We start from the raw sequence: 11,645 nt of genomic DNA, 5'->3' as shown, positions 1-11,645 counted from the left end.
CTGCTTGAAAGAGGCCACTCATTCGGAGTCCAAGTTGCTCAATGAGCGGAGAATCGGATTTTCCTTCGCTACAACTCAACACGATGCTCACCCGGCCACACCACACGGCAGCACGTATCTGGCTTTTTAGTCAGCAGCTGTTCACTAACACTTGTGTTTGGGGGCACAGCATTGGGGGTGGGCTTCACTGGGCTATGACGTTACCTATTCTATTTTTCTATTTCCTCAGTTCCTAAAAGGATGAGTGCTTGGAGAGGCAGGGAATTCCTGACCCTCCTGGATCTTCTGGCTGTCATGGCTTTACCTCCTTAGTCCTTTTCCTGGACTAGATCTGTTTCCTTTTCATTTAGTTTGGTCTCCCATCCCATCTTTAAAAAATTACTATCACTTTAGTAACTTGATCTAATTGCAGATACAACACGGTTCAGGCTTTATTTGGGTCAACAATACTGACTTCTACCCAGGAACATTTCTACCAGTGGAGCTCAGAAGCTGGTTCACGTTAGGATCATAGAGGGCTCTGAACCACACACAAGCCTTCTGCAGCCTACAGTGCCAATCCAGAGCCTGTCCTGTAGCCTGTGAGGACAAAGTGACAGTCACAAGTCTGGAAGTCCATCTCATTCCTCCACCTTATGAACCGTAAGATGCTGAATATATTTCCTGATAGGCTTCTGCCTCGAAAGACGATGTTCTGTCTGCAACTTTTATACTTCTTGTGTCTTCTCCATCAAGAGCTCTGTCAGTTGCTTGTCGGACACACTGAGCTGCTGGCAGTTTCTCATAACCTGACTAAGATAAATTGCCAGGAGATGCTTACACTGGAATACAAGACAGAAACCTGTTAGGAACAAGCAGGATCATGTTTGGCCAGTCTAATCAAGACCTCACTATCACATGCAAGGAGAGGGAAGCCTTGCCATGGTTTCCTCCTGGCCTTCACAGTGTGGTTACACCAACGGTTGACAGTCCTTGAGCCACTCTACTGCTCATTGCTCCTCCCCAGTGAGCTCATGCGAACCTAATAGCTACTCAGCAGCTTCAAATATAGCTTCACCATAATGAACACGCAGAGCCACGACTTCACTTTAGCCATTGCTACCTTGTGGGGTGGGGAAGGAGCACAGGGAAAATTCTCACATAGGTACACACAAGGGGAGATGACCCTGTTAGGCCTATGTCAGCACTGGATCCCGAGAGGACCACGGTTCAATCCTGTCATTTTTACTATTTTATACTATTTTTACATTTATACTATTGGCTAGTGGTTGTGTGTCCATGGTGTGTGTATGTATGAATGAATAGAGATAATCAAGTTGGCACCAAACTTTCAAGATTTTAAGTTGCTAATAGTGTGAAAAAGGGAGGAACAAGGTGAACTTTATTGCTCTCTACTTTGGTGAGACTAAGAACTAACCACGACTCTTAGGAGAGGAAGGCAGTGCATTTCTTTTCCTTTAGAACTAGGAATGTGCAGATATGTGCTGGCTTACTTGATACGCTGGACTCGGATGGACTCACAAAGACTTAGATAGACGGAGGTGTTCCTGCTCCATGTGAGGGTGAGGGTGGGGATGAGGGTGAGGCCACGATGTCTTTATGAGCAGGGGGATGATGTGGGAGCGTCTTTTATTTAGTTCTCTCTTTACTGGGTCACCATCTACTTGGCCAGTACGCATTTTCAAGATTACCTTACTATCTCCCATAACCTTATCTACAACCTTTTAAATAAAAAAGCAGGAAACTGTAAAATACCAAAAATGACATTATGTTTTAGGAGGTGACTAAGACAAGGATCATAAACCACAATTTCTTCCACCATTGAGGGAAATACCCATTCTGTATAAACCCTTACCCCCCAAAATGTATGTGGCTCATAAAGTCTGGAATGAGGCTAGCTTTTTCTTTCCCAACTTGTGTGCAGTGGTAAGAGCCCACTCTTACCAGCAGGCTGTCGTTCTTCCGTAACACTGAGAAGGAGAATGCTGGGCATGAGCAGTAATGACAGGAAGCCAGGCATGTATATGTTTTGCCAGAACTCCCAAGCACCTGGAAGAAAAGGACGAACAGGGTTAGACCTCAGAAGGTTTGCTCCTGTGCAACTTCTTTACTGACAACCCAGTCAATGTGTCAGAGTGGCTTATAGGCATCACTAAGACTGCGGTGGGGTTTGTACAAAAGAGGAAATGCAAATTTTCTTTACGCAGTGTGCAAACTCTGAGCTCTTCTGCTTTCTAGAACCTCAGAGAAGAGAAGAGTTTCAGTCTAATTTAGCCTTCCACACAGCTGCTTTGCTCCAGGTGATGCACAGGTCTCAGCCTGTAGGGGCTGAAAAGAAGTGAAGGGGAAGTTTCTTGTGTACATATATCTTCGGGCCCCTTAAGCTGTATCAGACGGCTTGCATGGACATTTTTAAAGCTACTGTTACACTCCCAGAGAACATGAAATGGGCAAAGAGTGCATGGGGAGCAGAAACAGTGCAGCTCTCAGATGAAGAAAGTAGAAAGGCGTGTGTGAGAAGCATCGGAGTGTGGAGAATGGATAAAGCAGAGTCTTGTGAAAGGGATGACTCAGCTGCTCAGGACCGAGATCTCAGGAAAGGAGGCAAGTTCAGATCTGCCTACTCATCCAGCAGGATGGAAGGACACAGACATGTGGGTGTTGGTGAGGGGCCCGGTGCAACAAACACCCCTGGTGACTGTCAAAAGGAACACAAAGGAAAACACGTTTGTCTATGTGATTAGACCAGTTTTCTGGAGAAACCACTCTACCACCAAGTAGCCAAACATGTTTTGTTGACAGCTTGCTTTAGTTTGGATTCTGAATGTCCCCAAAGGCACGTGTGTTAGAATCTTGGTTGCTGTCCCCTGGACATGTAGGGAGTGGTAAAGCCTTCAGGAGGTAGGACAGAGTTAGAGGAAGTTAGGTCTCTGGAGCATGCTTTGCAGGAGAGACTGGGATTCTAACCTTCTTTCTGTCCTGTCTTTGCTTCTGGCTGAGGAGTGAAGGGGCCTCCTATTCCTGCTGTAATACACTGTGCTGCCCAATACAACAGGGCCCAGTAACCATGGATGGAAACCTCTAAAACTGTTAGCCATCCTCCTCTTCTCCTCCACAGTGACTAATGCCGGACACTGACTACAGTGGTCAACACTAGCTAACACAGGGCTGCATTCTGAGAGTTAACTTCCAAATGAAGTAGATTATTCTCATGAAAGGGAAGTACAAACATTTCAATTATTTTACAATGGACTGTCATATCTGTATTTGCCAGAAGGCTTTAAAATTAAATTTAGGCTTTAAGATGACAATCTAAACAAAAGATTAAGATTTGTTAAAATTATGTCAACATTCCCAGGAACTGCTGGGCCAACCTAAGAACAAATAACAGGTAAGGCCTTAACTAGAGGAAATAACAGGCTCAAGTGTTGTGCTTCTGTTTGTGTGTTTAGGGCTCAATATGATACAGCTATTCTGGTAATTTGTTGAGTGAGTCAGCAGAACTCTGTGGGAGATTTTAGATTACTAACTAGGAATGCCTCTCTTCCGTACCATTAGTTTAACAGGTATTAAAAACACCACCTTACACATTCCTATCCCAAGGCTATCAATACGATTTCCCTAGTGAATATAAAAGACAGAATGGACATCAAAGCTGACTGCTTCCCACTTAATCCTAAAGAAAGCTCTCCAGCACTCAGTAGTGATACGGGTGGGTAATCACTGGCTCTCCAGACTACCAAGAAAACACCTTCAAAGTGCTTTTTTTACTTGACTCCTCTGTCTTTTCTCTCTAGATTTAGACTTACGCAGGCAAAGCCTCTGAAGGTCTATCACAATGTTTCTGGGATTATGTTGAACCAAAACCTGGTGATTTAGGATAAATTCTACAGAGATTCCCTTGCCTTACTTTCAAAGGCTGTCGGAGATGGGAAATAAACTGGCCAGATGCCTGGGGCAGTAGATACTCTAAAGACAATAAGTGCTTTAATTTGCTTCTTCCTTATCTAGCAGTTGACTATTAATGAACCCAACAATCAGGCGAAAATCTGAGCTAGAAATGTTTAGAACTGGAAATTGACTTTAGGGGTAATTTAATTCAGTCTTCAGTGGAAGAAGGACCCTCTTTTACAGGAACTGCTCGGAGTTCTTCCACTCATCATAGTACAGGCTGGAATGTATCCCTCTTCAGTTCACCCTCCAGGCTCCTCAAAGAGATTTTAAATAAGAAACAATCAGGAGAGACACTCAAGACCAGGACTGGATTCACAGGAGGCTCGCTGGAAGGAAGCCTGTGGTGACTTCGGGGAGCTTGTAAGGAAAATGACGGGATCATCATCTATTTGCAGGTACAACCTAATAACCACCATAGGTCTCTCAGGCTACAGCATGTCAGGAAGTTGCACTGACAGTTTCCTGTGTTGGCTGCCTCTTTCTGGGAAGAGGCTTCACCGATCCTGTCCTAATGCAGACCGGTTATTGTGAGCTGTGCTAGCTTACAGAATGTGAGGAGCTGAGCATGTAACATGCCATGTTCTCTAATAAAGTCTGACAGGAATGCTGCTTCAGAACTCGCTGAGTGAGGGGGTTAGGAGTGAACCACATCTGCCTCTGGTGGAGGTGTAGTAATGTAGTCAGCCTTGTTCTGTAAACCCTGCAGACTTAGGCCAGTGCTAGCACTTGGCCTCTCCTGACTGAAGCAACTCCTTCCTAAATGAGCTTACAGTGTCTGGAAGGCAGCTCAGATGACACTAACAAAAGGATGACCTTTAAAATAATTACACATTACACCCAAAAATGGTGAAGAAGATATTTGGGTTGACCTGTGGAATACAAGTTGAGTCGGAACGGTTGTTAGCTGGGTATCAAGGCAGTGTCTGATTTGGCATTTTTCATCTTATACAGCCCAGGAACTAAGGCAGATTCTTACTGTATTGCTGTGCAGTGCACCGTAAGACTGGGGTGAGGCTGCCTGAGATTTCCAGTCTCATTCAACTCAAGTCAGAGTCGAAGCTGACACCTACATATCTAGGGAGTATTCTTTATGACACAGCAATGTAATATAATAAAGGACATGACAACCATGAGAAAGTCATACTGACTGCATTAATTAAAATTGTTTTAAACAAGATCTTTAACATTTTAGCCAGATCTTATAAATAAGGGACAATTGGACATCTGTCTGTTCTCCTCAAGTGTTCTTCTTCTTCTTCTTCTTCTTCTTCTTCTTCTTCTTCTTCTTTTTTTTCCTTCAAGACAGGGTTTCTCTGTGTAGCCTTGGCTGTCCTGGACTCACTTTGTAGACCAGGCTGGCCTTGAACTCAGTGATCCACCTGCCTCTGCCTCCCAAGTGCTGGGATTAAAGGTGTGGGCCACCACATCTGGCCTCACATTTGTTTCTTGAAAAATACCTTGCTTTGCTTCTGGTGAGAATAATCAATAACATGGAAATAACTCAGAGTGTGGTAAGAGGTTGTCACTTACAAATCTACTGTAAGCTCCAAGAGGCAAACTAAGGTCCATGTACAGTTCCTGAACTCAGGAGTCTGATTCATGAACACTTCTTGACAACAATTTTTAAAGATCAATGCTGAGAAGATTATCCTGTATACAGGAAATGACCTCAAGAATATTTTGACTTTTTCTTATAAATAAGAGGTTATGAATAGGATGAAAATGTCAATAAATGTATGGGGGATATATGCCCTTATCAGCAACAAGATAGTAAAGGCTGGTATAAAATCTACTAGACTTGAGAAAAGAGCCTCTTCACACCATTGTTAGCTCTAAATAGTGCTACTGAGGAGAACCAAAAAGTCAAATTTATCTTTACTTTCTAAAATGCCTGGAGATATTATATTAAGTGCAACAAGCCTGGCACAGAACAATTAAATGCTACATGTCCTCGTATGTAAAATCTAAAATAGTCCAACTTATAGAAGAAAAAGTAGAATGGTAGTTACCCAGCATTTTAGGGAGATAGTCAGAGGAGGCAGAAGTTGAGATTTACTGACTACAGTAACTATCAATGTATTGTAGCCCTGAAAATTTCTAAAAGAGTGGGCTTTTAAGTGTCCTCGTCACAAAAAAGGAGCATATAAGATAGTTTGAGAAAGTTGGATATGTCAATAGCATGAAGTTGCCTCATCAGATATCATATATCAAGACATCATATGGTATGTCATAAATGTATAGTTTTTGTCAATTTAAAATAGATACAAGACTGGGTAGTGGTGGCGCACACCTTTAATTCCAGCACTTGGGAGGCAGAGGCAGGCAGACCTCTGTGAGTTCAGGCCAGCCTGGTCTACAGAGTGAGTTGTAAGACAGCTAAAGCTACACAGAGAAACCCTGTCTCAAAAAACCAAAATTATACACACACACACACACACACACACACACACACACACACATACATACGTGTGTGTCTAGATAGACAGATAGATAGAGATAGGCAGGCAGGCAGATATATAGACAAAACAAATACAAATCTTATAATTATGTTCACTTTTTTTAGTGGTCCAGGAATACTTCATGTTGGTCATCAGCTTCCACAGAGACTGTCAACAGATTTATGTCCTAAGGGTTTCTGTTTCGATTATTCCCCTCTAGACTTCTACCTGGTAAACACGCCTTCCGCTGGGTGATGAGATTAAAGTGACGGACTCTCGGTCAACTAGGTCCAAGGCCTGGATGGCTGATGACCCAAACACAAACTTCAGCCTAGGGAATACAAAGACACTGGATTAGAAGGGTTGATTCTGAGTCACCTCAAGAGCTTGACATAAAGGATAACATTCTGTGAGTGTGTGTGTGTGTTGTTCCTCAGGTGCAATCTACTTCTTTCAAAGAGGATTGCTAATGGGCCTGCAAGTTGCCAGGAGGTTAGTGCTGTGGTTACGAGGGCACACGGCACAGCTGGCTTTTAAAAGCAGCTGTGGGATTGAACTCAGGCACCTGTGCTTCCAAGACAAGTTTACAACTGAGCTACTTCCCACAGCTAACTCCCAGATTTAAGACAAAAAACAAAACAAACCACCACCAACCCTAATTTTCATCTGGAAAAAAATATTAACAAAATCCATGGACTTGGGTTGGAGAGATGGCGCAGAGGTTAAGAGTGCTAGTTGCTCTTCCCAAGGACCTGGGTTTGATTCTCAAGACCCACATGGCAGCTCCCTACCATCTGTATCTCAAGTTCCAAGAGATCTGATGCCAGTCTCTACAAGCACTGTATGCATGTGCTGCACAGACAAACATGCAAATAAGACTTCCATATACATAAAATAAAGAATTAGAAAAAAACCAACCAACCAATGAAACCAAATTCATGGACTCATTTGCTCCCTAGAATAAATGTTAACATCTTGCTCATTTATTTCAGATATGTTTTGCTTTACTATTACAGCTTTAAAAAGCAGCAGCAGCATTTCTCTTCGTACTTCTTTATAGAGCTTCCACTCATTTCTTTCCTTTCCATCCCTTTGGCAGGTATTTATTTATGCTTTTTCTCTGTTTGTGCTCCACCTCCCTTTCTCTCTCCATCCTGGCACTGGGGATTGAGCCCAGGGCCTCATACATTTCAGAATAAATTCTTCCTCTGAGCTACAGCCACACCATGATCTCTTGCTACTTACTGGTTCTTTCCCATTCCTCTAACCTAATCTCACACCCAACATTACTAGGAAGAATTGAGGAGCGCTTTTACACTTCCTATGCCAAATACATAAAGACTTATTTAGTCAACAAAAATAAGGAAATTACGTTTGCTGAAGAACTCCTTAATCAGAGATAACCACAATTAATTTCAATTATTTAAAAATGGCTTTGTCTACTTCATGACTTCTATGAACATCTTTCCAATACATTAAATATCTCTTTTATTAATTCTGATGGCCATAGAAATAACTCTACTGCAAAAATGAATCACTTTTACTCTTTCTAAACTATTTATGAGTACATTCTTTCCAGCTTGTTGTGTTGTCATAGACAGCAGTGGGTGAATCTTCTCTCTGTAAAATCTTTATCAACAGCTCAGTTTCTTCCTTGGGAGACATTCTTATACGTGGAATATCTAGGTCAAAGACCATGTATGTTTTAAAGCCATATTGCCAGGTGCCAGATGTGATGGCTTGAATTGAGAATGGCCTCACAGGCTCATACACACGAGTGCTCGATCCACGGGTGGAAGAGCTGTTTGGGAAGGATTGGGAAGTGTAGCCTTGTTGGAGGAGGTGTGTGACTGCAAGGGCAGGGGGTGGGGGATGGAGAGCTTTGAGCTTTTTCTCTCTGCCTTGTGCTTGTGGATGAGATGTAAGCGCTCAGCTGCTTCTCTAGCATCAGGAATGCTATAATGCCTGCCTGCTATGTTCCCCACCACGACAGTCAAGGACTCACCTCTGAAACTGTAAGCAGGTAAACGCTTTTTTTATAAACAGCCTTGGTTATGACGATGGTCACTGCGGTACAGCAGTAACTAAGACACTGGGTTACCTTCCGATTGACATCCCTACCAGTATACTCCATAGTCCTGCCAACATTTTTTTCCCTGTGGTTCCCAGTTTTATAGAAGAAAAGTCTTTTAATTTGCATTTTATGATTATCAGTAATATTTATTATTTTCCCCAAAAAGCTTTTTGCTATTTGCATTCTTTTATTATTTGCCTACTTTTAATTTATTCATTTACTTAAAAAAAGATTTGATTTTATGTGTAAGCGCATGTGTCTGAGTAAATATGTGTGCTGTGCGTACAGGTGCTCATGGAGGTCAGAGGGGGCTATTGGGCTTTTGTGAACCTCCTGAGCTGTGTGCTGGGAACCAAGCCAAATGCTCTTAACCACTGAGTCTGCTCTCCAGATCTGACTTGGGTTTTTGTTTTGTTTTGCTTGAGACAAAGTCTTGTAGAGGTCAGGCTGACCTCAAACTTCCGTGGAGCTGAGGATAACCTTGAACCCTGGTCCTCATGCCTTCTACCTTCCAAGTGTGCCATCATGTCTGCTTTTTTTTTCTAAACAGTAAAAGAGTATGTGTATGGGTGTTCTGCCTACATGCAGGTCTGTGCACCATGTGTTTGCAGTGCCCACAGAGGCCAGAAGAGGTATCGGATCCCCCAGAGCTGGAGTGATTATGTACCTTCTGAACAGAACTCTGGTCCTCTGGAGTAGCAGCAAGCCATATCTCTAGCCCTTCCTTTTTGTTGTTGTTTGTTTCTGGAGACAGGGTTTCTCTGTGTAGCCCTTGCTATCCTAGGACTCAGTATATAGACCAGGCTGGCCTTGAACTCAGAGCTCCGCCTGCCTCTGCCTCCCAAGGGCTGGGATCACAGGCTTGTACCACTATTGCCCGGCTCCTTTTCCTATTTTTAAAAACCAAGATATGTACTGAAAGGATCTGGCTCTTAAAACCAGATGACTTTTTATAGATCAAGCAAGAGTATATACTTACGATGAGAGAAGTTCATCAGGAACTGTAAAGTGGAAATAGAAAGTTAATTGTGTTAGACTTGAAGATCGAATAACAACTATAACCAAATCACCACATAAGATGTACAGCGAATCTACATAAGCCAGTTCTCCGCCTTTCCCAAACTCTACTGAAATAACAGTAAGGGGATTTATTTTCTTCTTTAAAGAAAATCGTCAGTTCCCAAGGATGAGAAAGGCAGAGGAGGGCAACAGCTTAAATACACTGGAGGCTGATACAAAAGTAGAACATAACTCCAGACAGACCTCAGCGCGATGAATCCCAAGCTCTTGGCAGGGAGAACCAAGCACAAGCCTGACACATTCCAGAACCTACCACCCTCCTCCCTCCCCCAGCCCCCTCAGCACAGAGGCAGGCAGGTTCCTATGAGTTCAAGGCCAGCCTGGTCTCCATATTGAATTCAAGGACAGTCAGGACTACGTACACTGTGCCTCAAAAATAAGTAAGCAAGTAAATAAATAAATAAAATAAAATGAGACCAGTCCCAGTTCTTTTCTCAGCTGTGGGTGGCTGTTGCTACCTCACTCTGGCAGATGACCACTGATTTTCAAGAAAGGCTCAAACTGAGGATTTCTGGACTGGGAGAAAACACCCAAAACAGGGGGACTTGCTGCTTTCTTCCCAACATGGCTCTTGTAAGATAAGCAACCAGCCCTCCTTTTCCCTCAGCCACTGAGCTGCTCCCAGGTTTTCACCCTCGAGGCAGGAGTCTCACTGGGGTATCTGACCGAGACAACAGGGAACAGCACTGGAATGGCTGCTCCAGCTAAGAAACCTAGAAAGAACTGCAGTGACATTCACGTCCTGTAAGTCCTTGCTTGAGTCTTCTACTCCTAAACATGGCAACTAAGAATTACAACAAAGTAATGAGAGCACAAAAACAACAAAAGAAATCTAATTAGAGGGAAAAAATAAAGTCAGAGGAAAACTTCCAATAAGTATTATTTATATCAGAACAAAAAAAGCTAACGTAATAATAAAACAGGCATGAGGTATAAAAGTTACTCTCAGGGGAAAATTATAAATTATAACATCACACACACAAAAAAAACTTCATAGAAAATCTGGAAGATACAGTTGAAGGTCAAGTTCCCAGGAAGCAGAGTAGGAGACCAAAAGATAAAATACAGGAGATGCAGACACACATACACACATAAATGAAAACAAACTTGAGCCAAATCAGGAGACTGCGCATCGTGGTCATAAAGAAGATTTAACTGGCCCTCCACACCCATGGCATCAACAGCTGTGGACTCAACTCACAAGAGATAAGAACTGAGGGGCTGGGGCGATGGCTCAGCAGTTAAGACCTGAGAAGCAGGGTTCATGTCCCAGCTCCCTCATACTCCAGTCCAAGGAGATCTGGTGCCATCTTCTGGCCCCTGGGGCCATGGCACATACATGGCACACAGATACATACACACACACGCAGGCAGAACACTTAAGACACAAAAAAGTTTAGAAAAGAGACTGAAAGGCCAGGCACACGCCCGAGGCTGCAGCACGCAGAAGCATTCTCTTGTCTCTGCTTTCCAAACGCGGAGATGGCAGCCTCCAGCACCGGCCGGCAAGCAAAGACCGTCCTTGGCTAGTCACTTTGCTGGAGACGGGCGAGTGGTGCCCCCTGCTAGCCACAGGGCAAGAGCACTTCTCAGCTGCCCGAGGTTTAGGTTTTGTGTCCCTAGAATAATTTCAGTAAATTGTATGTACTAAACAAAGTAAACGAGAGTATTGTTTGTAGACTTTACATTCCGGATAGTGGGAAAAGACCCTGAGCATCTCAAAACTGTCTAGGCGCCTGGCATTCCGCATCCCTGGCCCTCGCCTCGGGGGTACACGGCGGCTCCCTCGCAGCGCCCGCTCCCAGAGACCCGCTGGCACTCGGGGATCTGCCCTCCAGCCACCCAGATTCCTGCGGGTTAGTTACGCGACTTAACAAGCGCGGGCTCTGGAGACGGAGCCACGCGGGGTAAGCGTAAAAAGCCCGCGCGCGGGGCCGTACTTCTCGCGCCGTCCCGCACGGCGGCGGCCACCTCGCCCAGGAGCTCCTCCACGACTTCCGGCAGCGTGACGGCCATGGCGCACCGCCCGCGTCCTCCTCAGGCGCTCCGGGCCTGAGGTGGGCGGTGCGGAGCGGCGTGACGTCGGCGCGCGTCATCGC

General features: G+C 44.2%; 1 protein-coding gene across 1 annotated transcript; it reads right to left on the bottom strand.

The window, feature by feature from the left end:
- Positions 1-406: 406 nt before the first annotated feature.
- On the bottom strand, positions 407-11,627 carry Zswim7 (zinc finger SWIM-type containing 7). Its single transcript, XM_021639149.2, has 5 exons — positions 11,487-11,627; positions 9,446-9,467; positions 6,621-6,723; positions 1,945-2,049; positions 407-821 (listed from the first exon to the last, which is right to left on the bottom strand). Exons 1-5 carry the CDS (start codon positions 11,560-11,562, stop codon positions 708-710), a joined length of 420 nt encoding a protein of 139 aa, XP_021494824.1. The 5' UTR covers positions 11,563-11,627; the 3' UTR covers positions 407-707.
- Positions 11,628-11,645: the final 18 nt, after the last annotated feature.

Source organism: Meriones unguiculatus, chromosome 11 (assembly GCF_030254825.1).
Source record: "Meriones unguiculatus strain TT.TT164.6M chromosome 11, Bangor_MerUng_6.1, whole genome shotgun sequence".
Lineage (NCBI taxonomy): Eukaryota > Metazoa > Chordata > Mammalia > Rodentia > Muridae > Meriones > Meriones unguiculatus.
The sequence above is the reverse complement of the archived record's forward strand: the minus strand, read 5'-3'. Positions and strand labels throughout refer to the sequence as shown.

Excerpts from the sequence above, each read along its gene's own strand:
- Zswim7 (XM_021639149.2), bottom strand. The coding sequence starts at position 11,562 with ATGGCCGTCACGCTGCCGGAAGTCGTGGAGGAGCTCCTGGGCGAGGTG. Across the intron at positions 9,468-11,486 it reads CGTGCGGGACGGCGCGAGAA|TTCCTGATGAACTTCTCTCA; the intron begins GTACGGCCCCGC and ends TCCACTTTACAG. Across the intron at positions 822-1,944 it reads GGAAGAACGACAGCCTGCTG|TGTAAGCATCTCCTGGCAAT; the intron begins GTAAGAGTGGGC and ends CTTGTATTCCAG.